The sequence below is a fragment of the Pelophylax lessonae genome (genome assembly GCF_965119305.1).
Source record: "Pelophylax lessonae genome assembly, chromosome: 9".
NCBI classification, from domain to species: Eukaryota; Metazoa; Chordata; class Amphibia; order Anura; family Ranidae; genus Pelophylax; species Pelophylax lessonae.
In genome coordinates this window covers 173,043,013-173,066,124 of record NC_138776.1, presented here as the reverse complement: position 1 = coordinate 173,066,124, position 23,112 = coordinate 173,043,013, and the positions used below count along the sequence as shown (strand labels likewise).

Sequence of the window (23,112 nt, the reverse complement as noted above, 5' to 3'; positions counted from 1 at the left end):
AGAACTATACTACCTGGCCTCAATGGAAGTGAGAACATTGCACAATGTCCAGTCATATTTAGTGGTATACACCTCATAAGACTTAACTTATATTATTACAGCAAATAAAAAAAAACTGGCCAGGGTTCTAATTTTATAATTTATTCTGTGGAATTGCTTCTTTTCTTATCCCATCATCTCTTTCCTCCTTAACTTTAATTTATTATATTTTATGGGCTCATGGCTGAGCCCAGAGCCCAAAGAAGATGTTTGGATTTGAAGCCCCCCAATCCACCAGTCTAGAGTAGGTAGCAGCCTTTTACTGAAGGTGCAGGTGTGTGGTAAACAGTGGGGTGGGTGCCTGAATATGTCATACAAATCTATTTGTATTATTAATTACAGAAATCTGAGCCACCAGACCACTATTCAGTGCAGGTGCTATCATTAGTGTATGTAAAACCGAAACAATAAAAGTGACAGCATTGCTCTATATTTACTTTATGCAGGCAAAAATTACAAAACATGTGAACAAATATATCCCCAACTCATCACTAAATGTACTGAAATTCCTAAAAAGCTTAAATAACAATTTCTTCTGTGCAAAAAATCTTATGTGCCAAAAATTAATTCATATAAAGTGTCCTGTGCTTCAAAGAAATATAAAAATATACATAAATGATCACATTAATAATAAATGATCTCATGTATGATGCAATAATGTGCAATACATCCACTGATGTTTAAAAAGTGTCCCATGCTTCAAACTTAGAACGCATAAAGTTATTACTCATTGACCTCTGTTACTGGTAAAAAAAAAAAAAGGGCGGGTTAAATCATTTTTTCAATTACTAAGACAAGTTGAGAATGTAAAAAACAAACACATGTCTGCATTAATGGGACCAGCTAACAATTCTGGGGCAGCAAAGCATCCCTTCATCTGAGGTTTCCAGTGTAGTTGCCACTAAAGGCAGGTAAATGACACACCAATGCCCATATTCCTTTACTTCCTCCTTGGGGACTTTGAAGTTACAGAAAACAAAGAAATGTGCTAACTTTAAAGCCTGGTTGGTGTTTTGAAGGGTAAAGTAGGGGAGAAAATTTTTGTTGTGTGTTGTATTCAGAGTCTGTGAAAGTATGTGTTTTTTTTTTTAACCTCCAATCATTTAGGCATATTGTTAACGTGGTAATGTAGATTTAAACCATATCTGGGTGACATTTAACTTGCCAGAGCACTATGCATGATGTTTCTTTTTGCTTATGCCATGATTTTTCTTTATAAAAAGGGTTTCACCATTTTATCATCCTTTTTGAATTTCAGTCAGGCTAGTCTCCTCAAGCCTCATTTATTCACTTCTGTTTAACCACTTTAAGACCGGAAGGATTTGCCCCATAATGTCCAGGCCCTATTTTGTGATTTGGCACTGCGTTACTTTAACGGACAATTGCGCGGTTGTGCGACGCTGTACCCAAACAAAATTTATGTCCTTTTTTCCCCACAAATAGAGCTTTCTTTTGGTGGTATTTGATCACCTGTGCAATTTTTTATTTTTTGCGCTATAAACAAAAAAATTGACAATTTTGAAAAAAAAAAATATATATTTTTCACATATGACATATTTTTCACATATGCCGCTATATGACATTCTCAAAAAAAAATTTAAAAATCAAAATTTTTTAACATCTTAGGCCAATTTGTTTTCTGCTACATATTTTTGTTAAAAAAATTGCAATAAGCGTATTTTGATTGGTTTGCGTAAAAGTTATCGCGTCTACTAACTACGTGAAAGATTTATGTCATTTTTATTGTTTTTTTTTTTACTAGTAATGGCGGCAATCTGCGATTTTTTTTTTTGCGGGACTGCGACATTGTGGCGGAAAGATCGGACCCCTGACTGACATTTTTGACACTTTTAGGGGGACCAGTGCTATTACTACAGTAATCAGTGCTAAAAATATGCACTTTTACTGTAACAATGACACTGGCAGGAAGGGGTTAACACTATGGGTGACCAAGGGATTAAATGCGAGCCTAGGGGAGTGATTCTAACTGGGGGGGGGGGGGGGCGTGGCTTCCTAAATGACCATGGAGACATGTGATCCTATATAGAATGATGCGCATGCTCGCCCCCTAGCCTCCTAAGAGGGAGCGAAGTAGACCTATGTCGCTTTGCCCAGGAGTGGCTGCCTGCCGCAGTCAATCTATGGTAGGCGGTCGTTAAGTGGTTAAATGCACTCACACTAGGGTTGGCTGCACATCATTGCTCTGGACCAGTTTACTGATGATGACAACAGGGAATCAGGCCTGTGCAATGTGTGTCTGAATGGCCTCTTGAAGTCTTCACCAAGGGAGCATGTGACAAGTGACAACACAAGAGCACAACTAGGAGGCAGCTGTCACCCCATAATAAGTGCCTAAACAAAGAACCTTTTTGGCAGGATCAACAGGGTTTCTTTTAATTTATGCTACAAATTTAGAAAGGTTGAAAACACTTTTGAAAGTACATTAGTGTCCGGGAAACCCCAAAACTGATGGGTTTCAGTAACATTTTGACTGCTGAAGCCAGATTGAAAAGTAGATGTATTTATTATACAAGCATGTAGTTAGACCTAAATGCAGGGAGAGCATGATGAATAGTGTTGGATCCAAAAGTATTGCTCAAATTGTCTAAGAGATCTAGCATAATTTAAAATTTCTATAATCGGTGGGACCTATCTATCTGATCTTTCTTTTGATGTTCCACCTGTGTCTCTGGTAAAACTCATTGAGATGCGAATTGTTGTTCACATTGGCTTGTTACCTCCAGTAGTTCTTTGAGCTACCTTCCTAGCTGGAGTTGTAAATGGCATTCTAACACCCGCAATACAACTGTTACACAATATGACTTTTAACAAAGTATGCATCCAATATATCTGCCTAATCAGAAATAAATGTTTGATAATCAGAAATAAATGTTTGATAAATAAACGGCTATTCCATTTTCCCTCTCATTAGAGTGTTAGCTAATGGAGACCGGCAGATCCATGTCTAATTGGATACACAGAGCTGCAGCTCGGCTTGGGTGCCCCCATAGCAAGTTACTTGCTGTGGGGGCACTTAACAGGAGGGAGAGGCCAGGAGCTCCAGCCAGGGACCAGAGAAGGGGAGGATCTGGGATGCTCTGTGCAAAACCAACTGCACAGAGGAGGTAAGTATGACATGTTTGTTATTTTATTAGAAAAAAAAATGAGACTTTGCAATCACTTTAAAACTATATGATTTTTCTGATTGGATTTACTGTACTGTATGTATTACTGTATACTGTTTACTGTACTGTAATAGATTTCGAGACATGAGAAAAGACTATAATAGTTTGTTATTTTATATACATATAAAATGTTACTTACCCCCATGATCTTAGTGTTGCAGCGAGCACAAGTTGGGGCAAAGAACTGCTCATAGCACCGTTCACAGTAAACACCCTTCTGTTCCTCAACAAAACTCACATCAGCCAGGGATGACTTGCAGTGGGCACAATTAAACTCCTCTGGATGCCATGATCGTCCCATTGCCACTAAGAAAGGTCCTCTATATAATCATCCGAAAATAAAAATCAGTATAGTTGTTAGTGTAGGACCAAAAATGTTAAAGAAAATCCATCTATCTAACAATGATTGAACATTTAGATATAACGAACATGACCATCAACTTAAAAACAAAATTCCTCTAATACACAACTACTTACAGTATATTTCTATAGAAAGGGGTACTAATCCTTCCCCAGTTGAGTTTTACTGCCATCTGGAGTAGTGTTAATAGTTTCACCAGACAAAGAAGTAAGGGGAAATTTCCAACAGCAACACTACAAAATGCTTTTTTTTTTAAAAGAGAGGCTAAAAACCCTGACATCTTTTTTTGCTGTCTTTATATCTGTTGCAGATTTTTCCTTGCTTCCTGTCCTTTAAAACCATTGTCACTGGGTAGTAAATGACAGGAAATCTTTGACAACCTATTTGGTCCCGTCTGTCATTGCACTAATGCTTGTTAATGTGCATTGCGTTAGGGTAGGCCATTCTTTTTTATTATTCTGCCAATACAAAGGAATGGACTAAAAAACTGAAACACAACATTTTTTTGTGATGCAGAACACAATGCACATAAGTGCACTGTGGTGACCTGCAGCACACGTGTATCAGATCTGTGTTGCCTTAGTACATTGGGGTGCTATTCAGAATGAATAACACTTCATGGCACAGATGTGTTTTAGTACAGTGGTCCTCAACCCTGGTCTACAGGGTCCACTAACAGGCCAGATTTTAAGTATTACCTTGGGGAGATGCAAACTAGAGTACTGCAATCACTGAGCAGCAAATTATATCACCTGGGATGTATTTCAGTTATCTTGAAAATCTGGCCTGTTAGTGGGCCCTGTAGGCCAGGGTTGAGGACCACTGTTTTAGTACAGGGAGATCCCCAGGTAAGCAGTTTAAAATTACATGGGTTCTAAACTTTTCTCACTCTATCCAAAACTAAGTCAGAATTCACACTTGAGTTGAATGTCTTTGGTTGTCGCAGACTTTTTTTTTCTTCTTTTTGGTGTTTGTATGGATGTTTTTGCAGGACTCTGAGACTCAAGCTTTTTAAAATATTTATAACCATTTGACAGCTAGTTACTAGGGAAAAGTGCGATGTGTACATTTTTGCACATTTTAGTGTTTGCATGTTTTTCAGGCAATCCTATTGAATTTGGTTGGGGCCAAAAGGCTGTACACTTATAGTTCAAAAGAAGCTGATGTGCCGCTTGAAATTTGTAGCTCAAAAAAGTACAACACAGGCACAATTTAAAACCATGGGATTTTGGAAGCTGAGCAAATTTGGAGTTTTGAGCTGCAAAACACTCAGGTGTGAATGGGGCCTTAAACGAAAAAAAGTTCTGGCTATACAAACACTTATTATGAAACTGTTCTTGCTTACTACTAGGAAGATTTAAGTGGTTCTCCTATCTCTCCCTCCTCACAAGGCACAATGATAGCCATTGGCTCCTGCTGTTGTCAATCAACCAGGGTGCGAGGGCTGTGCTTATCCTCACTGTCTTTGTCTATGGACACAGGCAGTGCGGCTCAGGATTGAGCAAGCGGGTGTGCTACCATAGGAAGCAGCTTCCTATGGTGGCACACCGAGAAGAGGAGGAACTAGGAGCACTGGTGGGGGGGACCCTAGAAGAGGAGCATAAGAGCTGCTTTGTGCAAAACCATTGCACATAGCAGATGAGTATAACATATATTATTAATAAAAACCTTTACAATCACTTTAGGGTGTCTAAATAATGCTGTAATCAGTTGTGGACATCTGAATTGAAATATTACTTTTTACAAGTATCCATAGTTAAAAAAGTATCAATAGTTAAAAAAATATGGCAGATCATTTAGTACACCTAAAAGTAAAAGAAAAGAAATCATCAGCTTGCCTAGCTTATGTTAAATGTATAAACATGATGTCTCTGGCATTATCCTATATTCTACTATTCCTTCTTTCACACACTACATCTACAACAATGTGCTTACATATGTCTGGAATTCTTGCATGTTCTTCCTTCCTGGACATTTTTGCATGCTACGTTCTTTGTCTGCTACATGTAGACTTTAAGCCCTCCATATTAGTGTGTACCACCAGTTATTTAGTAAAGCAAAACTGTCCAATGTGTAAAGTGTACTTAAAATAGTGAAAAGCAGTAGTATGGTATAGGATGGCCATACCACTGCTGTTTAAAAAATAAAAAAATCAATGTGATTTACAAATGCACATTGTGCTCCGCTAGCCTCAGGACTCTGGAACTAGTACAATACACCTGGATGGCTCTCTATGATGCAATAAAGGAGAATTTTGGGGTTGGTAAAAAAACAAACATACATACTCACTATGCTGCAACCTCCATGTGACATTGCAAGCAGTCCCATGCCAGCTTAGATCAAGAGCTGAGCAATCAATTGACTTATGAACAGTGCTCCACCTGCTCGCAAAAGAGAACAGTGACTGTCAGTAGCTGTACTCTATACTGCTCCTCCAGTGCTCACTGGAGTGGTGGGGACAGTATGGCAACGGCTGGCTCTCAGCTACACCCTGAAAGATGGAGCCAATTATCAATCTGGCAGGGTGGATCCCGACAATATTGTTTTGATGCTTTCTCAACTTGATGCTGTTGTGCTCCATTAGGTGATAGCGGGCATTAGACAGTATCAGCTGACTCTGGTTTACAGCAGAACATTGGTAAATATACTCCAATTACCCAAAAGATAAGCATAACCCAAAAAGGTTCGGCCATACTTCTCTTTTAAGCAACGGGATCTTCGTAGGGCATCATAGGTTACATACCACAGCCCGCAGTTTATGGGCCGTATAATGTGTTGAGATCATACTGCTGCTTTTCTAAATGGACACTTAGTGCCGGTTCACACTGGTGCGATACGGAAACCCTGCGAATCCACTGCGGGTTCCCGCATCGCACCTGACCCGCAGGCAGTTCACACTGCCATATGGAAACTGCTGGGAGTGTCAATACAAAGTTAATGACACCCCCAGATTAGATTGCATATCGCAGTGCGAACTATAAATTCGGACAGGAATTGGATCGCATAGATGTGAACACTTATGGAATCCGATTCTGGTGCAGACCAAAAAAGGGTCCTGCACAACTTTGGTCCGAATGCGATGCAAATTCAGCCATACAATCTATATGGCTGAATTTGCATTGCACAGACATCGCATGTGATTTGCAGAGCAGTGTGGTACGAATCACATGCGATGTCTGACACTTACTTTCCTCACTTAAACTTAAGCAGTTCAGAATCATGGAAAATGACCAGAAGACAAATGGTAAACATGGCTCTGATTTCATCATTTATTGGTGCTGTACATACCTAATAATACTGTTGCATTGTCCACATAGAGGGGTCCTGCTGCTTGCTGGGAATCTCTCAGCGCGCTGGATAAGCCCCCGAGGTGCTTGTGAGGGGGGATGGCTCATGGGCTGAGGTGTATAGCTGTGAGTGGTGATTGGAGCCGGTGGTGGTGGTGCTGCTTTGGGCAGAATGTGCTTAGTAACGGTAGTTGTAGATTTGCCTGGTGCAAATTTTTGAGAGAAACTGTCATCAGTCACCCATGGAGGGCGACTTGTTGGCTCTTGCGTGGGCGCTGGGTAACCAGCTGCTGGAGAGGGAGTATAGCTTGGGGCAGGACCTGCAAAAATAAGAGAGCATAGTCTGTCATAAAAAGGAACATACACATATCCATATTTAAACACAATGCAGTATCGGAGTTAGCCATATGAGTACCAAAATGCTGTTACTGTAACATGAATAGGAACTATGTATTTTAGTGTGTGCATATTCATAGGGGAAGGGTCTTTGAACATTCTAACTTTATTGCTACTCCTAGTGCAGGTGGCAGGTTCTCTTGAAGGAGACATAAGGGGTCTATTAGACCCCTTATGTGACTTCTGCACTCTGTTGAGGCTAATCAACTAATCAAGTTGAGTGACAGCAGTGGGAGCCAATGGGGTGGACTTACTAAAGGCAAATAGACAGGAAAAATCACAAGTTCCCATTTTGAAGGCTTATATGCAAGTAATTGGCCATAAAAGGGGTATGGGGGTCGGGGTACTACCCTAGGGGACATAGATCGATAAAAAAAAAAAAAAATTGTAAAAATGATCATGTCAGGGCCAAGATTCAAAACCCAGGTCCTCGGTTGCTTCTGGCGGTGCTTCTTCTTGCTGAGCTATCCAGCAACTGATACCTATGATTTCTTGATCTGTGTGGTGATCAAGACCTTGTCCAGTTTCCTGTCTAGTTCCTTGCCCAGCCTCTGAACTCTGAACCTTTGGCCACTCCTTTGAAATTCCTATTTAAACCTGATCTAGGAACTTCCTGATGCCAGATTGATCCTCCCAAATCTTCTACTTGTGTATCGACCTCCAGCTACTTTCCAGGACTACGCCTCTGCCTGCTGCCATGATGCTCTTCATTGCTTGTGTACCGATCTTCGGCTATGACTGTAACTACTCTTCTGCTTGCTCCCTCACTCTGGCTGATCTCTTGTGTACCAGACCCTGCTTGTCGACCATGGTTGTGCTGCTGCTTTCTGCGACTTGACTCTGAGCCTGATCCAGTAATCGTGGCAGATCGTTTTCTCAGGAGCAGTGATTTCAATTATGCTTAAAGTGCAACAATAAAAATGAAAAAATCCTTTAAATATAGTGCCGGGGGGGTCCCCTTAATGAGCCTGTAAAGTGGCCCATCTGTAGCATGTAAAGATCCTGCTACAGCAAAAATTACATTTCTAAAGAAAAAAAAGTCAAATCCCATTTAAAATGACTCGCGGTTACAAAATGACCCCCGGCTAATAGAAACATTTAAAGCAAAAAAAACAGCATGGGGTCTCCTCCCCAGTCCATACCAGGCCCTTTGGACGCCAATAATTAAAAAAAAAAAAGCGGTGTGGGGCCCACACAATATCCATACCAGACCCCTATCCGAGCATGCTGCCTGGCAAGTCAGGAAAGGGGAGGGGATGAGGGAGCGCCCCCCCCACCTCCTGAACCATACCAGGCCACATGTCTTCAACATGGGGGTGCTCTGGGGCAGAAAGTCTCTGCCCACACCTGGGCTGTGGTTGTCAGGGTCTGCGGATGAGGGGGCTTATCAGAATCTGGAAGCCCCCTTCAAAAGGGGGGCCCCCAGATCCTGCCCCCCCTTATGTGAATGGATATCAGATACATCGTACACCTGCACATTCACAAAAAAGTGTACAAAAAAAATAAAACACAGGAGACAGTTTTTGACAAATTCTTTATTCAAAAATAAAAAAAATTGTGTCCCCAGATGTAAATCCATCATCAATAATGCCGCCTCTGAAAAAAAAAAGCGCTGCTCTCGAACGCCTACTGCAATCTGCCTATTCGCGATTTGACAGTTCTTATATAGGGAATGGGCAGGCCCACACCAGTGATGTCACCTGGTGGCCGTGCCCCTCGTGACATCACCGACCCAGCATGCACCAGTCTGTGATGTAACGAGGGGGCGGGACCACCTGGTGACATCACCGGTGTGGCCCTGCCCATTCCTTATATAAAAACTGTCAAATCGCAAACAGGCAGACCAAAGGAAGCATTCAACAATAGCGGAGCTATGTTTTTTCTTTTTTTCGGGTCGATGGGTACGGTGATTAGCGTGATTGGTGATGGATCTACATCGGGGGACACAATTTTTTATTTTTATTTTTGAATAAAAGACTTGTCTCGTGTGTTCATTTTTTTTGTACACTTTTTTGGTGAATGGGTAGACGATACCCATTCACATGGAGGGAGGGGATAAAGGGGGCTTCCAGATTTCTGATAAGCCCCCCTTCTGCAGACCCCAACAACCAAAGCCCAGGGTTGTCAGGAAGAGGCCCTTGCCCCCATCAACATGGGGACAAGGTGCTCTGGGGTGGGGGGGCAGAGCATCCCCACCCATGTTTAGGGCATGTGGCCTGGAATGGTTTGGGGGGCGCTCGCTCATCCCCCCTTTTCCTGACCTGTCAGGCTGCATGCCTGGATAAGGAGCTGGCGTGGATTTTAGGGGAGACCCCACGCCATTTAAAAAAAAATAATAATAATAACAATAATAGCCGGGAGTCGGTAATTGTAACTGCGAGTCATTGTAAGGGGAATTTTTACTCCTTTTTTTTCTTTAGAAATGTCATTCTTGCTGTAGCATGTTTAATGCATGCTGCGGATGCGCCATTTCACAGGCACATAAGGGGGACCCCCCCCCCCGGCACTATATTTAAAGGAATTTTTTTTTTCTTAACCAGCACTTTTTTTCTTTTCAGTTGACAGCGGAGAAACCCATTGACAGCTTATGACTCATCGGTTGTTAAGGACGCTGCAGCCAGCTTCCCGGACCTACTCCTTAACAATCAACTTATACTGCTCCCTGATTGGGCAAAGCTCGCCCCTGCAAATTCGGGTGTTCCGCGAACGGCTGAGCAGGCAAATGTTTGGCCTGAACCCATGCTCGGGCCGAACCATTCGCCCATCCCTAGTTACATTTTTGTTGTGAAGACAACCATAAAGTATCAGTTCACTCCACTTTGGCTTTGCAATGGCTACATGTTGCACCTGAAAATGTTGGTGAAAAGGTTCTTCTGTTGGAACTTTTGAAGGTGATAGTAGCCAGTGTCGGGATTCAAACCCGTGACCAGCCACATCCCAGGCGGTAGCCCTGCTTACTAGGCTACCATCCTCTCTGGACATTCCTCTATGGACATTCCTCCCTGAAGCCTATTATTTCAACCTTAGTCTTGCCAAGCCTTGCTCATCACCCTTGATTCCCCACACCTGGTACTTCCCTATATAAGTCCAGCCCCTTGCACTCAAGCTTGCTGATTATTGAGCTCCTGAGCCTTGATCAAGCTTCTACCCACCTGCTGCTCTTGCGTATTACCACAAATACACTGCTGACTAGGAATTGACTACTGACTACTCTTCTGCTTTGTCCCTACCTACTGAACCGCTACCTCCATTGCCGATCCGGATTGTCTGACCACGTTTACTGCTGCCCGCCCCGACCTTTGGCTCGTCTGACTTCTCTCTGGTTATCCCTTGTCTGCTTCTCCACCTCTGGACCGAACCTGCACTGGTTGGGTGATCCTGGGGTTAGCTTGCAGCGCAGTCTATCCCTACCATCAGGGGCTCTAGTGAAAACCAGCTAGCACTTAGTTTCCACACCTCAGGTGAACCCGTGTCCTCATCAGAGTACTACCTGGTGTCCATCCGGTATCCAGCACTGCTACCACCGTAGCCTACCCGGATTGTCTAACCACGCCTCTGCCAGACTTCCTGCACCTACTACCGGCCTGCGGCCTTGCCACTGGGCTCCACTCCTACCTCCGGCCAGCAGTCCTCTGACTCAGGTGAGCCTGTAGTATTGTTACAGCCAGACAGTGCCCAAACAGAACCAATTAGCAATGGGCATTTGTGCTACTTTTATTCTCTTCTATTTGATTGTTGAAAAAAAACGCAGCCTTAGCTCTCAGGAACTTTTTTATGTACTATTATTCAGTTTTATTTTTTCTCTATCAATGTAAACATTTTAGGCTTTCTTGTATTCAACCTGAGCTTAGTAGACACACCAAGGGCTTGTTCACACTTTCTAATGCTAAGCTCTCCTATAGCGTATGGGCATTAGACTGGCGATTTACAAGCATTAATGACGAGTTCAAAATGTTCCCCAAACGCCCTATGGGCAGCTTTGAAGCATTTGATGAGCATTAAGGTATGTTAAAACCACTCCACAAGTGCCTATTTCATTACAGTTAATAAACTAATCTTAACGCCCCGCAACCGCACTGCATCTGCCTGCCAGAGCGTTTACGAAGCGTTACCATAGACTCTGCAAGAGCAGTTGCTCCAGAGCTTGGTAAATGAGCAGCAGCTCTGTTGAATCCACCATCATGTGCAAGCAAAAATAACGTTTTTTTTTTAAACTTTCCTTGCATGTGTTTGGGTATTCTTTGCAAAGTGAAGGTTTACCTTATTTATTAAGCTCTGGAGCAAGTGCACATGCAGAGTCTATTTGCCTTTAGTAAATCAACCCCAGGTAAAACAATCTTACAATTTTAGTTGAATGTGACTACGACTACTGAAAAGGTTGAAACATTTTCTGTTCCTTAGTATCCCTAAACATGATTACTTATATGGTCCTTCAATGCACCTTCTATGTTAGCCAGCACATCTGGCTAGCTCAGACCATGCCTTGGTTAGGTGCTGTTTAACATGAAGCTGTGGTAAGTTGTTATGCCAAATTCTGTATGTATTGACACTGCAGAAGTTTTAATTGTGATAGCTTCCCAGCCCCCACCTGCAGATTCTGACAGCTGGCCAGTACCCAGTCCCAAAGCCACATGCTCTGGATGTGTTCCAGCTTTCCATTGCATATGTACTGTGTATTAGTCCTCAAACTAAAGTTGCCATCCTTAATCAGCCTATGAATAGTAACATTCATAAGTTAAGGCTTGCATTACTTTAATTAGGTGTTGCTTTCATAGTATTACATTTCCTTTACAGCCAAGTGCAACCTATCGTTCTCTGTTATCCCTCCTATCTATGGCTTTTATGAAAGTGCCCACAATGTACATTAATGAAGTAACTAGAAAAGTCAGCTATGAGTTTACTTAAAATTCTTTCTTCATCAATTCTAGCCTTATTACAGCTGTATGATTTTTTTTTCGAAGCTTTTGCACATATACATGATACTGTGTATGTAAATGTTAATTCATTGTTTTGAATAGAGAAAGATGTTTTGGTTTTGGTAAGCCTATATTAAAAGGTTTAAAAAGGGGAGCTAGGAGAATATGTGCAAAGTGAGCCAACATGCCTAAATTGTAATATGAACAAAGACAAAATCCCCCACATTTGAATGGGACTTTAAAGGCTCAAATAATGTTATATCATAAAATATAGTTTTATTGTAGTATCATTTAAAAATGACAAAATTGTACATGCATAAAATATCCAACAAGGTAGAGTAAGCACAGGGTCATGCAATACAATAATCTGTATACTTCACATAAATTGTACATGCAGAGAAAAATGTCCAAACGTTTCAGAGTCATTATAGCTCCTTCTTCAGGGTGAACTCTGCAAGTAATGTAGTATAAAATCAAACATCTTAGAACATTGAAAAATGACATAGCCAAAAACAGAGAATGAACAAAATGTGCAAAGGCATTGGGGACGTACTTACAAAGTATACTTACAAAGTACTTCTCATGTGTGGAGTAAGAAGCCAATTTCATAAAAATCAGTTGAGAACCAAGCCATGGATTACTCTCCTCAAGTAGACCCCTCTCTAAAGAACAGGTAGGGAGAGAGGGAAGGTATAGAATATCCCAAAAAGGAAGCAAAAAAATGCATAAAAAGGGGTGAGGGGGAGGTCTCAGTCACTCAGCAGAACCCAGAGGGTGCACATAGGGACCACCTGGCATAAATGTTAGAACAAGAGTCACATAATAAATCTTATTCCTATCTGTGGTGGTAATTTAATCTATATGCGGCAAGGGGCTAACCCCAGGAAAAATAATCACATACCTCTAGGTATCTATTTTAACAAAAAAACGTCCAATTCATTAGTTGCTATAAGTAAATATCTCGGGTATCTCATAAGAAGTCAATGAGAAATACTAAAAGTATAGGCCTATATCAGAGTCTATTGGTCAAAAAGATGTCCCACAGTGATAAAACTTGACATTTATGCAGAGGGAGCTTGTTACAGAGTGAAAGCTAATTACAGCAGATGCCCCAAGCTTCCTCTGTATAAATGTCAAGTTTTATTTTAACTGTGGGGCATCTTTTTGATCAATAGACTCTGATATAGGCCTATACTTTTAGTATTCCTCTTAGACTTCTTATGAGATACCCATTATATTTACTGAAACCAGCTAATGAATTGGATGTTTATTTCCTTAACATAGATACCTAGAGGTATGTGATTATTTTTCCTGGGGTTAGCCCGTTGCCGCATATATATATTCAATTACCACCAAAGATAGGAATTAGGATTCATTACGTAACCCATTCTTACATTTATGCCAGTTGGTTCTTATGTGCACCCTCTTGGTTATGTTACTTGGTTAGCAACTCTGGTAGCGACTCTACCTCCCCCTCCCCACTTTTACATATTTTTGCTTCCCTTTTGGGATCTTTACCTCCCTTCTCTCCCTCCCTGTTCTTTGGAGAGGTGTATACTTGAGAAGAGTAATCATTGGTTTGGTTCTCAACTGATTTTTTAGGAAATTGGCTTCTTACTCCACACACTTTGTAAGTACATCACCAATGCCTTTGCACATTTTGTTCGTTCTCTGTTTTTGATTATGTAATTTTTCAATGTTCTAAGATGTTTGATTTTGTACCATAGATCATACTACATTCCTTGCAGAGTTCTCCCTGAGGAAGGAGCTATAATGACTCTGAAACTTGTTGGACATTTTTCTCTGCATGTACAATTTATGTGAAGTATACAGATTATTGTATTGTATGACCCTGTGCCTACTCTACCTTTTTGGATAATTTATGCATGTACAATTTTGTCATTTTTAAACAATACTACAATAAAACCATATTTTATGATATAACATTGTCTTTAAAGTCTCATACAAATGGGGTTATTTTTTCTTTGTCTATATTAAAATGTTGGTCCATCTAAAACCGATTTTGAACAGCTGTTTGCCTTTCAGGGCAGAAATATTTTTGTGCCTAAACAATACAAAGCCATTGGATAACTCAGCCAATCAATTTCTTTCAATAACTTCTGCTTTAATTTCATATTCTTGATATGTGCCTGCTGTATCAAGTACTTGTGTTAAAAAGTATACTGTTCTCTTTGTATTGCTTCCTTTTGTGTGAAATCCCTGGTGTTCCTGCCCGTCATTCTTCTTCCCCATTTAAAACTGACCACGCTAGCAAGCAAACTGTGCTGAGAACTCAGCCTGCTCTTATCCAATGACCAGACTTGTCCTGACATTCTCCTCTGCACCGTCATTTACTGGGAATACCAGTGTGCTGCTGTTTCTCCTCTCCTTGCTCTCTTAACTCCTTATATATCAAAGAACAGTGAGTATGTGATCACTTATAAAAAAGGCGGGAAAAGCTGTTTATAATGTTTGTATATCTATATACAAATGTTTGGCATTTAATTTCTATTTTAAACTGAATGGGTTGTTTTACAAGGTAAGAGTATACATATACTTTAAAGTATAACTAAAGGCAAACCTTTTTTTAAAGTTGGGGTGTAATCCTGTTTAGGCAGAGGGCCCTACGGTCAGTGTTTCAGGTCATCTGGTTTCAACCTCATTCAGATGGTAATATTTGATTTGGCTCCAAGGGGCGTCAGTACTGGATCAATAGGGTAGGGGGATCCAGACCATAGATGAAAGGAGAGCCTCATATAGTGAAGTATAGTGTAGTATAGTGAAGTATTATTTTAACAAACACTTTATTGAATAAATTAAAAGGTACTCACAAAATAACGCTGTGCGTTCCAAACACCGGAAGTGCGTCCCAAACCACAGCGGAAGTGACGCAATTACGCCTACACGTTTTTTGTCATTGCACATTTACCACTGTTATTTTGTGAGTACCTTTTAATTTATTCAATAAAGTGTTTGTTAAAATAATACTTCACTATGTGAGGCTCTCCTTTCATCTATGGTCTGGATCCCCCTACCCTATTGATCCTGTGCTTACGCCTCTTGGAGCCAAATCGAGTATTACCATCTGATTGTGTTCCTGTCCTGGAGTGATGTTGAAACCAGATGACCTGAAACACTGACGTAGGGCCCTCTGCCTATACTGGATTACACCCCAGGAGGGTACAACTTCTTCCACCCCTGTAGGGGTACAGTGTTCTGGTGAGTGCGGTCTTTACTGAGAGAGGAGCATTTCGTTTCCTCACCTGCACATCTGGAGCGGATCACCCCAAGACCTACTTAGTTCTTGGAACCAACACTGATAATCACCCGATGGACTTTTAGCCATAAGTATATTCATCACTATAGTCACTCACTACTCCAGTTTTAACTATAGTGAAGTGCACTTGGTCCCTACAGCACTAGCCACTTTATTTGATTTTCAGCTAAATTGATATTGCACCTATTATTACCAGTTGAGATCACTTTGCACTTTGGATATAAATTTATATTACCAGTGGAGATCACGTTACACTTTGGATATAATTTTATATATTTATTCATCTGTTATTTGATATTATTTATTTACTATTCCACTACCTCATTGCACATTGCACTTACGTGCCCTCTGTCACTTTTTATTCTGTTTTTATTGTACCTGTTTCACTTATTTGTATTGATACACTGCACCCCCATATTCCTTTATCTTTACATTAAATCACTATTTCGGCACTTTCACGTATTTATTTATTGAATATTTATCCAATGTTATGAAATAGTGTGATATTTGTATTTTTGCCTCAGTGCATTGCTACACCTGACTTTGCTCAGATACACCACTATTATTTATAAATTGTAGGCAGTGCCATCTACCTCATCCCCCTCCCTTTTATCTCTCACTTACGGTTTAGCTCTGGGACAGGAAATAAAGGGAAATCTTCCCAATGGGACACAGGTGGCAAAAATAAACCTTACATGGGTTATAATCCTCCCTTACTCTCTCTAAAATGGAAAGAAAAAGTTTTGCCTATAGTTCTACTTAAAGCTGCAAAGGCAGTCAGATCAGGTTGCCATGGCCAATGATCACCCTTCGCATTTGGCAGGCAATACCACCTGCTGAATGTGACCCATTCAAGTGAATGGGGCTTCATTGCAACTGCATGCAATGCACACGGTTATGGCACGGCAGTGCAGAGGTTATCCGCTTCCGGACCACCCGCCACAGTTTTACTGTGGCAGGCAGCCCCTCCTGCACGAACCAATGTAGCTCTACGTTGGTCATGCGCCTGCAGCTAGGGGGCAAGTGCATGCTGCTGGTGGTGTGCTTCCGACCCCACTCGTCAGCAGGGACAATCACTCCCCGCTGAAAGAGGACAGGCAGCTGTTGTAAACACAGCTGACCGTTCTTCTCTCTGGAATGATCCTTCTATATAGGATCACAGGTCTCTGTGATCATTTCAAAAGCCCAACCCCCATACAGTTAGAATCACTCCCCTAGGCTCACAGTGATCACCCACTGTGTTAATCCCCTTCCCTGCCAGTGTCATTATTACAGTAACAGTGCATATTGTTAGCACTGATTACTGTAGTAATGTCATTGGTCCCCCCAAAAGTGTCAAAAATGTCAGTTAGGGGTCCGATCTGTCTGCCGCAATGTCGCAGTCCCACAAAAAAAATCGCAGATCGCCGCCATTACTAGTAAAAAAAACAAAAACAAAAAAAAAAACAATAAAAATGACAAATCTTTCCCGTAGTTAGCAGACGCGATAACTTTTGCGATTTTTTTTTTTTTTACCAAAAATATGTAGCAGAAAACAAATTGGCCTAAAATGTTAAAACATTTTGATTTTTAATTTTTTTTTGTTGGGAATGTTATATAGCAGAAAGTGAAAATTGTTTTTTTTTTCAGAATAGTTGCTTTTTTTTGTTTTTAGCGCAAAAAATAAAAATCGCACAGGTGATCAAATACCACCAAAAGAAAGCTCTATTTGTGGAAAAAAAGGACGTCAATTTTATATGGGTACATCATCGCACGACCGCGCAATTGTCCGTTAAAGTAACGCAGTGCCGAATCGCAAAATAGGGCCTGGTCATTAAGGGGGAAAATCTTCCGGTCTTAAAGTGGTTAAGCTGCAAAGGCAGTCAGATCGGGTTGCCCTGGCCAATGATCAGTCTTCACATTCGGCAGGCAATACCACCTGCTGAATGTGACATATTCAAGTGAATGGGGCTGCATTGCACCTGCATGCAATGCAGAAGGTTATGGCACGGCGGTGCAGACCTTTAGAGGTTAAAACAGACAGTGAGAAGGTGACATACTGCCTCCCAATTTCCTGCCAAATACCCTCTAAGTTCCCATGCACACTAGCATTTGTTTAAGCTCCTAGAAGCTGTCATTAGCATTTTTTTCTGCTCCTAGAAACTAAATAGTGTTATCCTTTGTGCCTATGCACACACTACTTTAGGCTATTAGCATCACCTTTGGGCAATGCTAATGTAAACAAGGCCTTAGGCTACATTCACACTAGCCTCTTAAATTTAGTTTATTTAAAGGAGATGGAGAAGTGATCTGGGAAGTATAAACAAACATTGTGCTAGCCAAATCAATTGCTCCTACATTAAAATGTACTTGCATCTGCATGTGCTTATACGTGTTCAAATTTACCAAGTTTCCCACACTCAATTCTATTTTTTATAAATTCAACTATACTGAATGCATCCACATGAAAAGTGTGAACTATACCAAAGCATTAAAATCATTATACGCAAAACAATTGCGCATAAACATTTATAAACATGAATGTCCCTGCCAGTGTGAATGAGGTCTTGCTGTAATCTAAACACTCAGCTACACAAGATGTGTTTATTCTTTTTTAAGGATAAGAATAACTGACAATTTCCAGTACATTGGCTTATGGGCTCGTTTACACATGCGGTTCCCTCTGAACTGAATAGGGGCACCCCGCAATCGCTCTTCAATGGGCCACGTTCCGCAGACAAAACTGCTCACAGAATGTGACAGCAGGGATCGTTTTAGCTTTTCTAGCGACGCAAAACATTGTGGAATCAAAATATGTACACCCCCTCTGCTGCTATTTCAGCTTAAAGGGGAGTGGTTGTAGGGGGGGGGGGGGGGGACGCTCAACTAAGCCTCTTTATTGCTCGCCACCCACAAGTGTAAACAAAGCCTTAGAGTGTTCTACAGTTGCTGGAAAAGAATAAATCATATGTTAGGAAGACATTAAAAAATGTAATTTGTATCTGAGCCCTCTGGTTTGTAGGAGCAACACTATAGTAACAGTTCATTTACCATGCTGAATTTTACTTGACTTCTAATTTTATACCTTCACTGACACAAAAGCATGTAAAGCACAAGCAGCTTATAGTGGCAAAGTAACAAATGGCATAGATAAATTATTTGATAAAGCCCTTATTTAGGGGTTGTGGTGTAATGTTGTGGTGGATGCGTGCTTAGCAATTGTGGTTGAGCATGGAATGACATATCAATAATAAGCAGTCATGTGCAAAAACTTAAATCACGCAATGCTGGTAAAAAAAAAAAAAGCCCTGGATACAATACTTTTGCTTTTATCTGCTAACCCTTGCACCTTCTTTGGAGCATAACATTATAAAGCACAACAAGAAAATAACAGTCATATAGAATAAAAGTGTGTTTGTGTGTGTGTGTATATATATATATATATATATATATATATATATATATATATATATACAGGAACCATTGCTAAGGAAAAGTAAGCTCCAGTATATTATAATTTTATTCTCGGGTTTAGTCTTTAGGTCTACACAATTCATCACCAACCATTAATGTATGCCTAGAGGAACTTAAAAGCCAGATTAATTTCAATTTGTAAATGAACAATAACAAAACTTAGATATTAGGTGTAGGAGGCGTGCATCTAACAAGAAAACTGACAAATACATTTTACAGTTTCTGTTACTGTTATTGGGGATATCTTTCCCTGCTCTGCAGCTTAAATTTGGGTGGTGCCTGTTGGAAATGTACCATTACTTATGAGTAAGTTTTTTCAAATATAGTATGATCATAAACCCCAGAAGCATAGACATCACAATAATTAAATTCAATCCAGGTAATCCCCAGATACATCTTCAAAAAGCACACACTGTGCCAATGCTTCCCACCTCACACTGGGGAATCTCAAAAGAAAACTGTAAAAATATACAGGAGGGCTCAAAGGCCTCGTGCGTTACCAAATAACACTTTATTAAAAATCCAAACACCAAAAACATACAAATATACTCATGAAAAAGCATTGTCAACAGTCACACCAAAAGAAAATTAAACAATGGGGGGATGTCCAAGCCTTCAGTTCAACTGGCAAGGTTAAGCATTTTGGGAGACACATTTTCTTCTCAGAGCTAAACCAAGCCAGGGCTCAGGTCCTTCTTTACTCAGGTTTTGGCTGTGTACCATAAATATACAGTGGCAAGGCACCTCTCCTGCACAGGATCACGTACCTACTACGTGATCCCGATCTTCTGGGTCTGGGGCACGCATGCGCGCCACCGGTTGCCCGAATACGTGCCATTCCCACACTTCTGAATCCGGATGGGGGGTATAAAAGAGAAATGGAGGACAAGCAGATTCCTAATCCAGAGGACCCACTACTCAATGGCCCAACAGCTCCAAGCCGGTCCCACCTATATGTATCCAAAAGAGCACTAGGCAATCACTAAAGTCCTTCATATTGGGGGCCATACATCTAAATTAGCCATTCAAAAAGCACATACCTTTCCTTTCACAGTCTCTAGTGTCTCCTGCCTTGCACTCTCTGGTCATGTGACCGGCTTATAAGGGGTACCACCTCTGCTTTAATTGGCTCATCCCCCACAGCTGAGGCCCGGGGCGCACCCATACACGGCCCTCCCTCCGCTTGCAAATGAGTCTGTGTCAGTCGCAGGATCTAAGGAGGCACCTGGTCTTCACCAGAGCCACTGGAGCTGTGGATGTTGCACTGCAAAGCAGCCCCCAAGGTGCAGTTTTCTAACACTGCCAGCAGATAGCACACAGGATGGACACAGGGTACACACAGGATACAAGGACCAAAGAAAAGACTACGGCAGCTAGCAAGAAGAGACACTAGGGGTAGATACAGTAAATAAGCGTGAAGCACAGAAAGTGGGGGAAGCTGGGCATTGGCGCAGAGAGAGGTGGACACAGCAAGTAGGAATGAGGAGCAAAGCAAAACAACAAGAAAACAATGCTGTAGAGAGCACCCACAGCAACCGGCCAGGAGAACACAGTGATTATTGCTAGGGGCTATAGCCAAATCGTATGCAAACATCCAACATGCTGGTTATACCCAAGTCGATGGATCGACTTGGATTCAATCAGCCTGCCCATACATGGATTGAATCTTAGCCATTCCCTGCTGAACAGTCTGAGATTCGAACCATCCATTGTCTGCTTTAGTATGTTTGAGGTCCTCTTGTGCCTTTTACTAAAGGTCTAATGCCTCGTACACACGCATCGATTATTGGCCGGGAATTTTCGGCCAACGTCCGATTGGCCGATTTTCGGCTTGTTAGCACGATGCTTTCGACAACCGACTCTGAATTTTTGGCCGAATAAAATCTGGTGTGCAGGCTATAAAATTTTTTTGGGCCGTCAACACAACGGCCGATTTTCCGTCAGTCAGTACAGATTTCGGCAGACAAAAATCTAATGAGCAAGACTGGGCATGCTCAGAGAAGAAAAAAACACACGGAAAGTAAACCAGCACATGACATCACTTCTGAAGTAGAATTTTGTTGGCCGAGAAAATTCGTGTGCAGTCTAGGCACATTCCAACCAACAAAACACAACTCTGGACAAAAGACGGCCGATTGGTCGGCCGATAATCGTTGCGTGCGTACGAGGCATTAGATGGGGAGGATTTATAGACTGTTGTGTTTAGACTGCTGCCCATTGCCCACATTGTGTATTGTCATTTTCTTTGGACAAAATAAAACGTTGTTTTGACTTTTTGCATATGTTCCTATTATTACAAATAGTCTAAATATTATTTAGATCTTCACATATAGATATGTGTAAAAATTGAATGTTTAGTTGTTTAATACAGCTGAACACTACATCCCTGTTGATAATGCTATTTTTATTAGTGTAGACTTGTTTAAATGTTATGCATGTAGCATAACTTTAGGTGAGCTAAGATATTTTGCATTCACTGAACTGTGTATGTTTATTGCTTTAGATAAAGACCCTTCCCCTTGTTTCGCATAACTAACTTTATGTTCCATGATGGAATGTGAAAATGCCTGCAAAGACAAAACTCACCTAGCTGGGAGCAGCACCATTTACAAGCACAGCAAAGGAGTGAAAGAATGATTGGAATGCCCTCTGGTGACTGCTTCTGTTAACAGCAGCTCTTCGTTTTTCTGTAAATAGTTACCTACTCTTTATAATTCTTTGTCCAGTTGGGCTACCTTTACATGGCAGTTTAACAGTGGGCAGGTGTGGACACCAGCAAGAATCACTAGACAAACGCTACTTGCACACCCAGTGTGTGAACAGCAGCTATCAGATTTATACTCTGTACAAATCAAAGACTGGCACTACCGTTGTTCACATGTAACTGCTCATCTAAATGGTTACATGCAAACATGGCCTCCATCCAACCCTGGATGCAGACAGTGTGCGTCCAGAGTCTGAATTTCTGTGTAGTTTTGGTCGCACACAAACCGCAGACAGCTAATCAGATAGTTTGTATGTGGCCATAGCTCAGAGTGTTGCTGCCTTCCAGAAGTGGCATTTAGCTGTAAAGGATATGAATGTTTAGCTCTGCTTTCATGTGCAATCATTTTCACAGCTATTTATCCTGCTGTTTGGGAAAAAAAAAATCGCTAGGAAATGTTGTCTATAACATACCACTCAACTTTCTGAGATTGGAAAGAGGGACACCTATTAGCAAAAGTATATATCCATAGGTCACACCCCCTGTCATGCCCCCCTTTACTACTTCCCACACGCTGTCAAATGACAGTGGAGCGGTGTAGCTCTCGTTCTGGGATGATGTCATATGACGGCACCCAGTTTAGCTGCAATCTGATGTTTCTGGGACATGGCACGACATCAATCGCTGCAAAGAGCCGCGGCCGCAGCTCTTTACCCATGTGATCGGCTGTGTCCAATCACAGCAGATCACATGTAAACAAGGAATTGCCTTTTTTCGACTTTTCCTCTCTCACCCTCTCTCACTCTCTCACACTCTTTCCTCTCTCACCCTGAGTGTGAGGTGAGGAGAGCTGATAGTCAGCATCTCCTCACAGGGAAGACTTGTAAAGGTACTCAGGGCACTGATGATCAGTGCCCTGATTACAATGCAGCCCCAACAGTGCTCATCAGTGATGCCATACTGTGCCCATCGGTGAAACCAGTCTGTGCCCATCAGTGCAACCTATCAGTGCCCATAAGTTATGCCAATCAGAGCCACCTATCAGTGCCCATAAGTTATACCAATCAGTGCTGCCTTTCAGTGTCCATCAGTGCCACCTATTAGTGCCCATTGGTGCTGCTTATCAGTGCCACCTATCAGTTCCCATCAGTGCTGCATATTTGTGCCTCCTCATCAGTGCCCATCAGTGCTGCCCTTTTAGTGCCGCCTCATCATTGCACATCAGTGTAGGGGAAAAATTACTTATTTAAAACATTTACTGACAGAAACTAAGAAAAAACTTTTTTTTTTTTAAAAAAATGTTTATAGCAAAAAATAAAAAACCCAGCGGTGGTTAAATACCACCAAAAATAGACCCTGTTTGTGTGAAGAAAATGATAAAAAGTTAATTTGGGTACAGTGTTGTATGACCATGCAATTGTCATTCAAAGTGCGACAGCCCTGAAAGCTGAAAACTGGCCTGGGCAGGAAGGGGGTGAAAGTGCCCAGTATTGA

General features: G+C 41.4%; 1 protein-coding gene across 2 annotated transcripts in view; it reads right to left on the bottom strand.

Annotated features, from left to right (window-relative positions):
• LOC309563240 (LIM domain-binding protein 3-like) overlaps nucleotides 1-23,112 on the bottom strand; it is a 107,584-nt gene that overhangs the window by 39,942 nt on the left and 44,530 nt on the right. For both annotated transcript variants that reach the window (XM_082267627.1, XM_082267628.1), the window contains 2 exons: nucleotides 6,874-7,192; nucleotides 3,364-3,544 (listed from right to left, as the gene is read on the bottom strand). In XM_082267627.1, coding sequence (XP_082123753.1) covers nucleotides 3,364-3,544; nucleotides 6,874-7,192 — 500 coding nt within the window. The remainder of the gene's footprint in view (nucleotides 1-3,363; nucleotides 3,545-6,873; nucleotides 7,193-23,112) is intronic.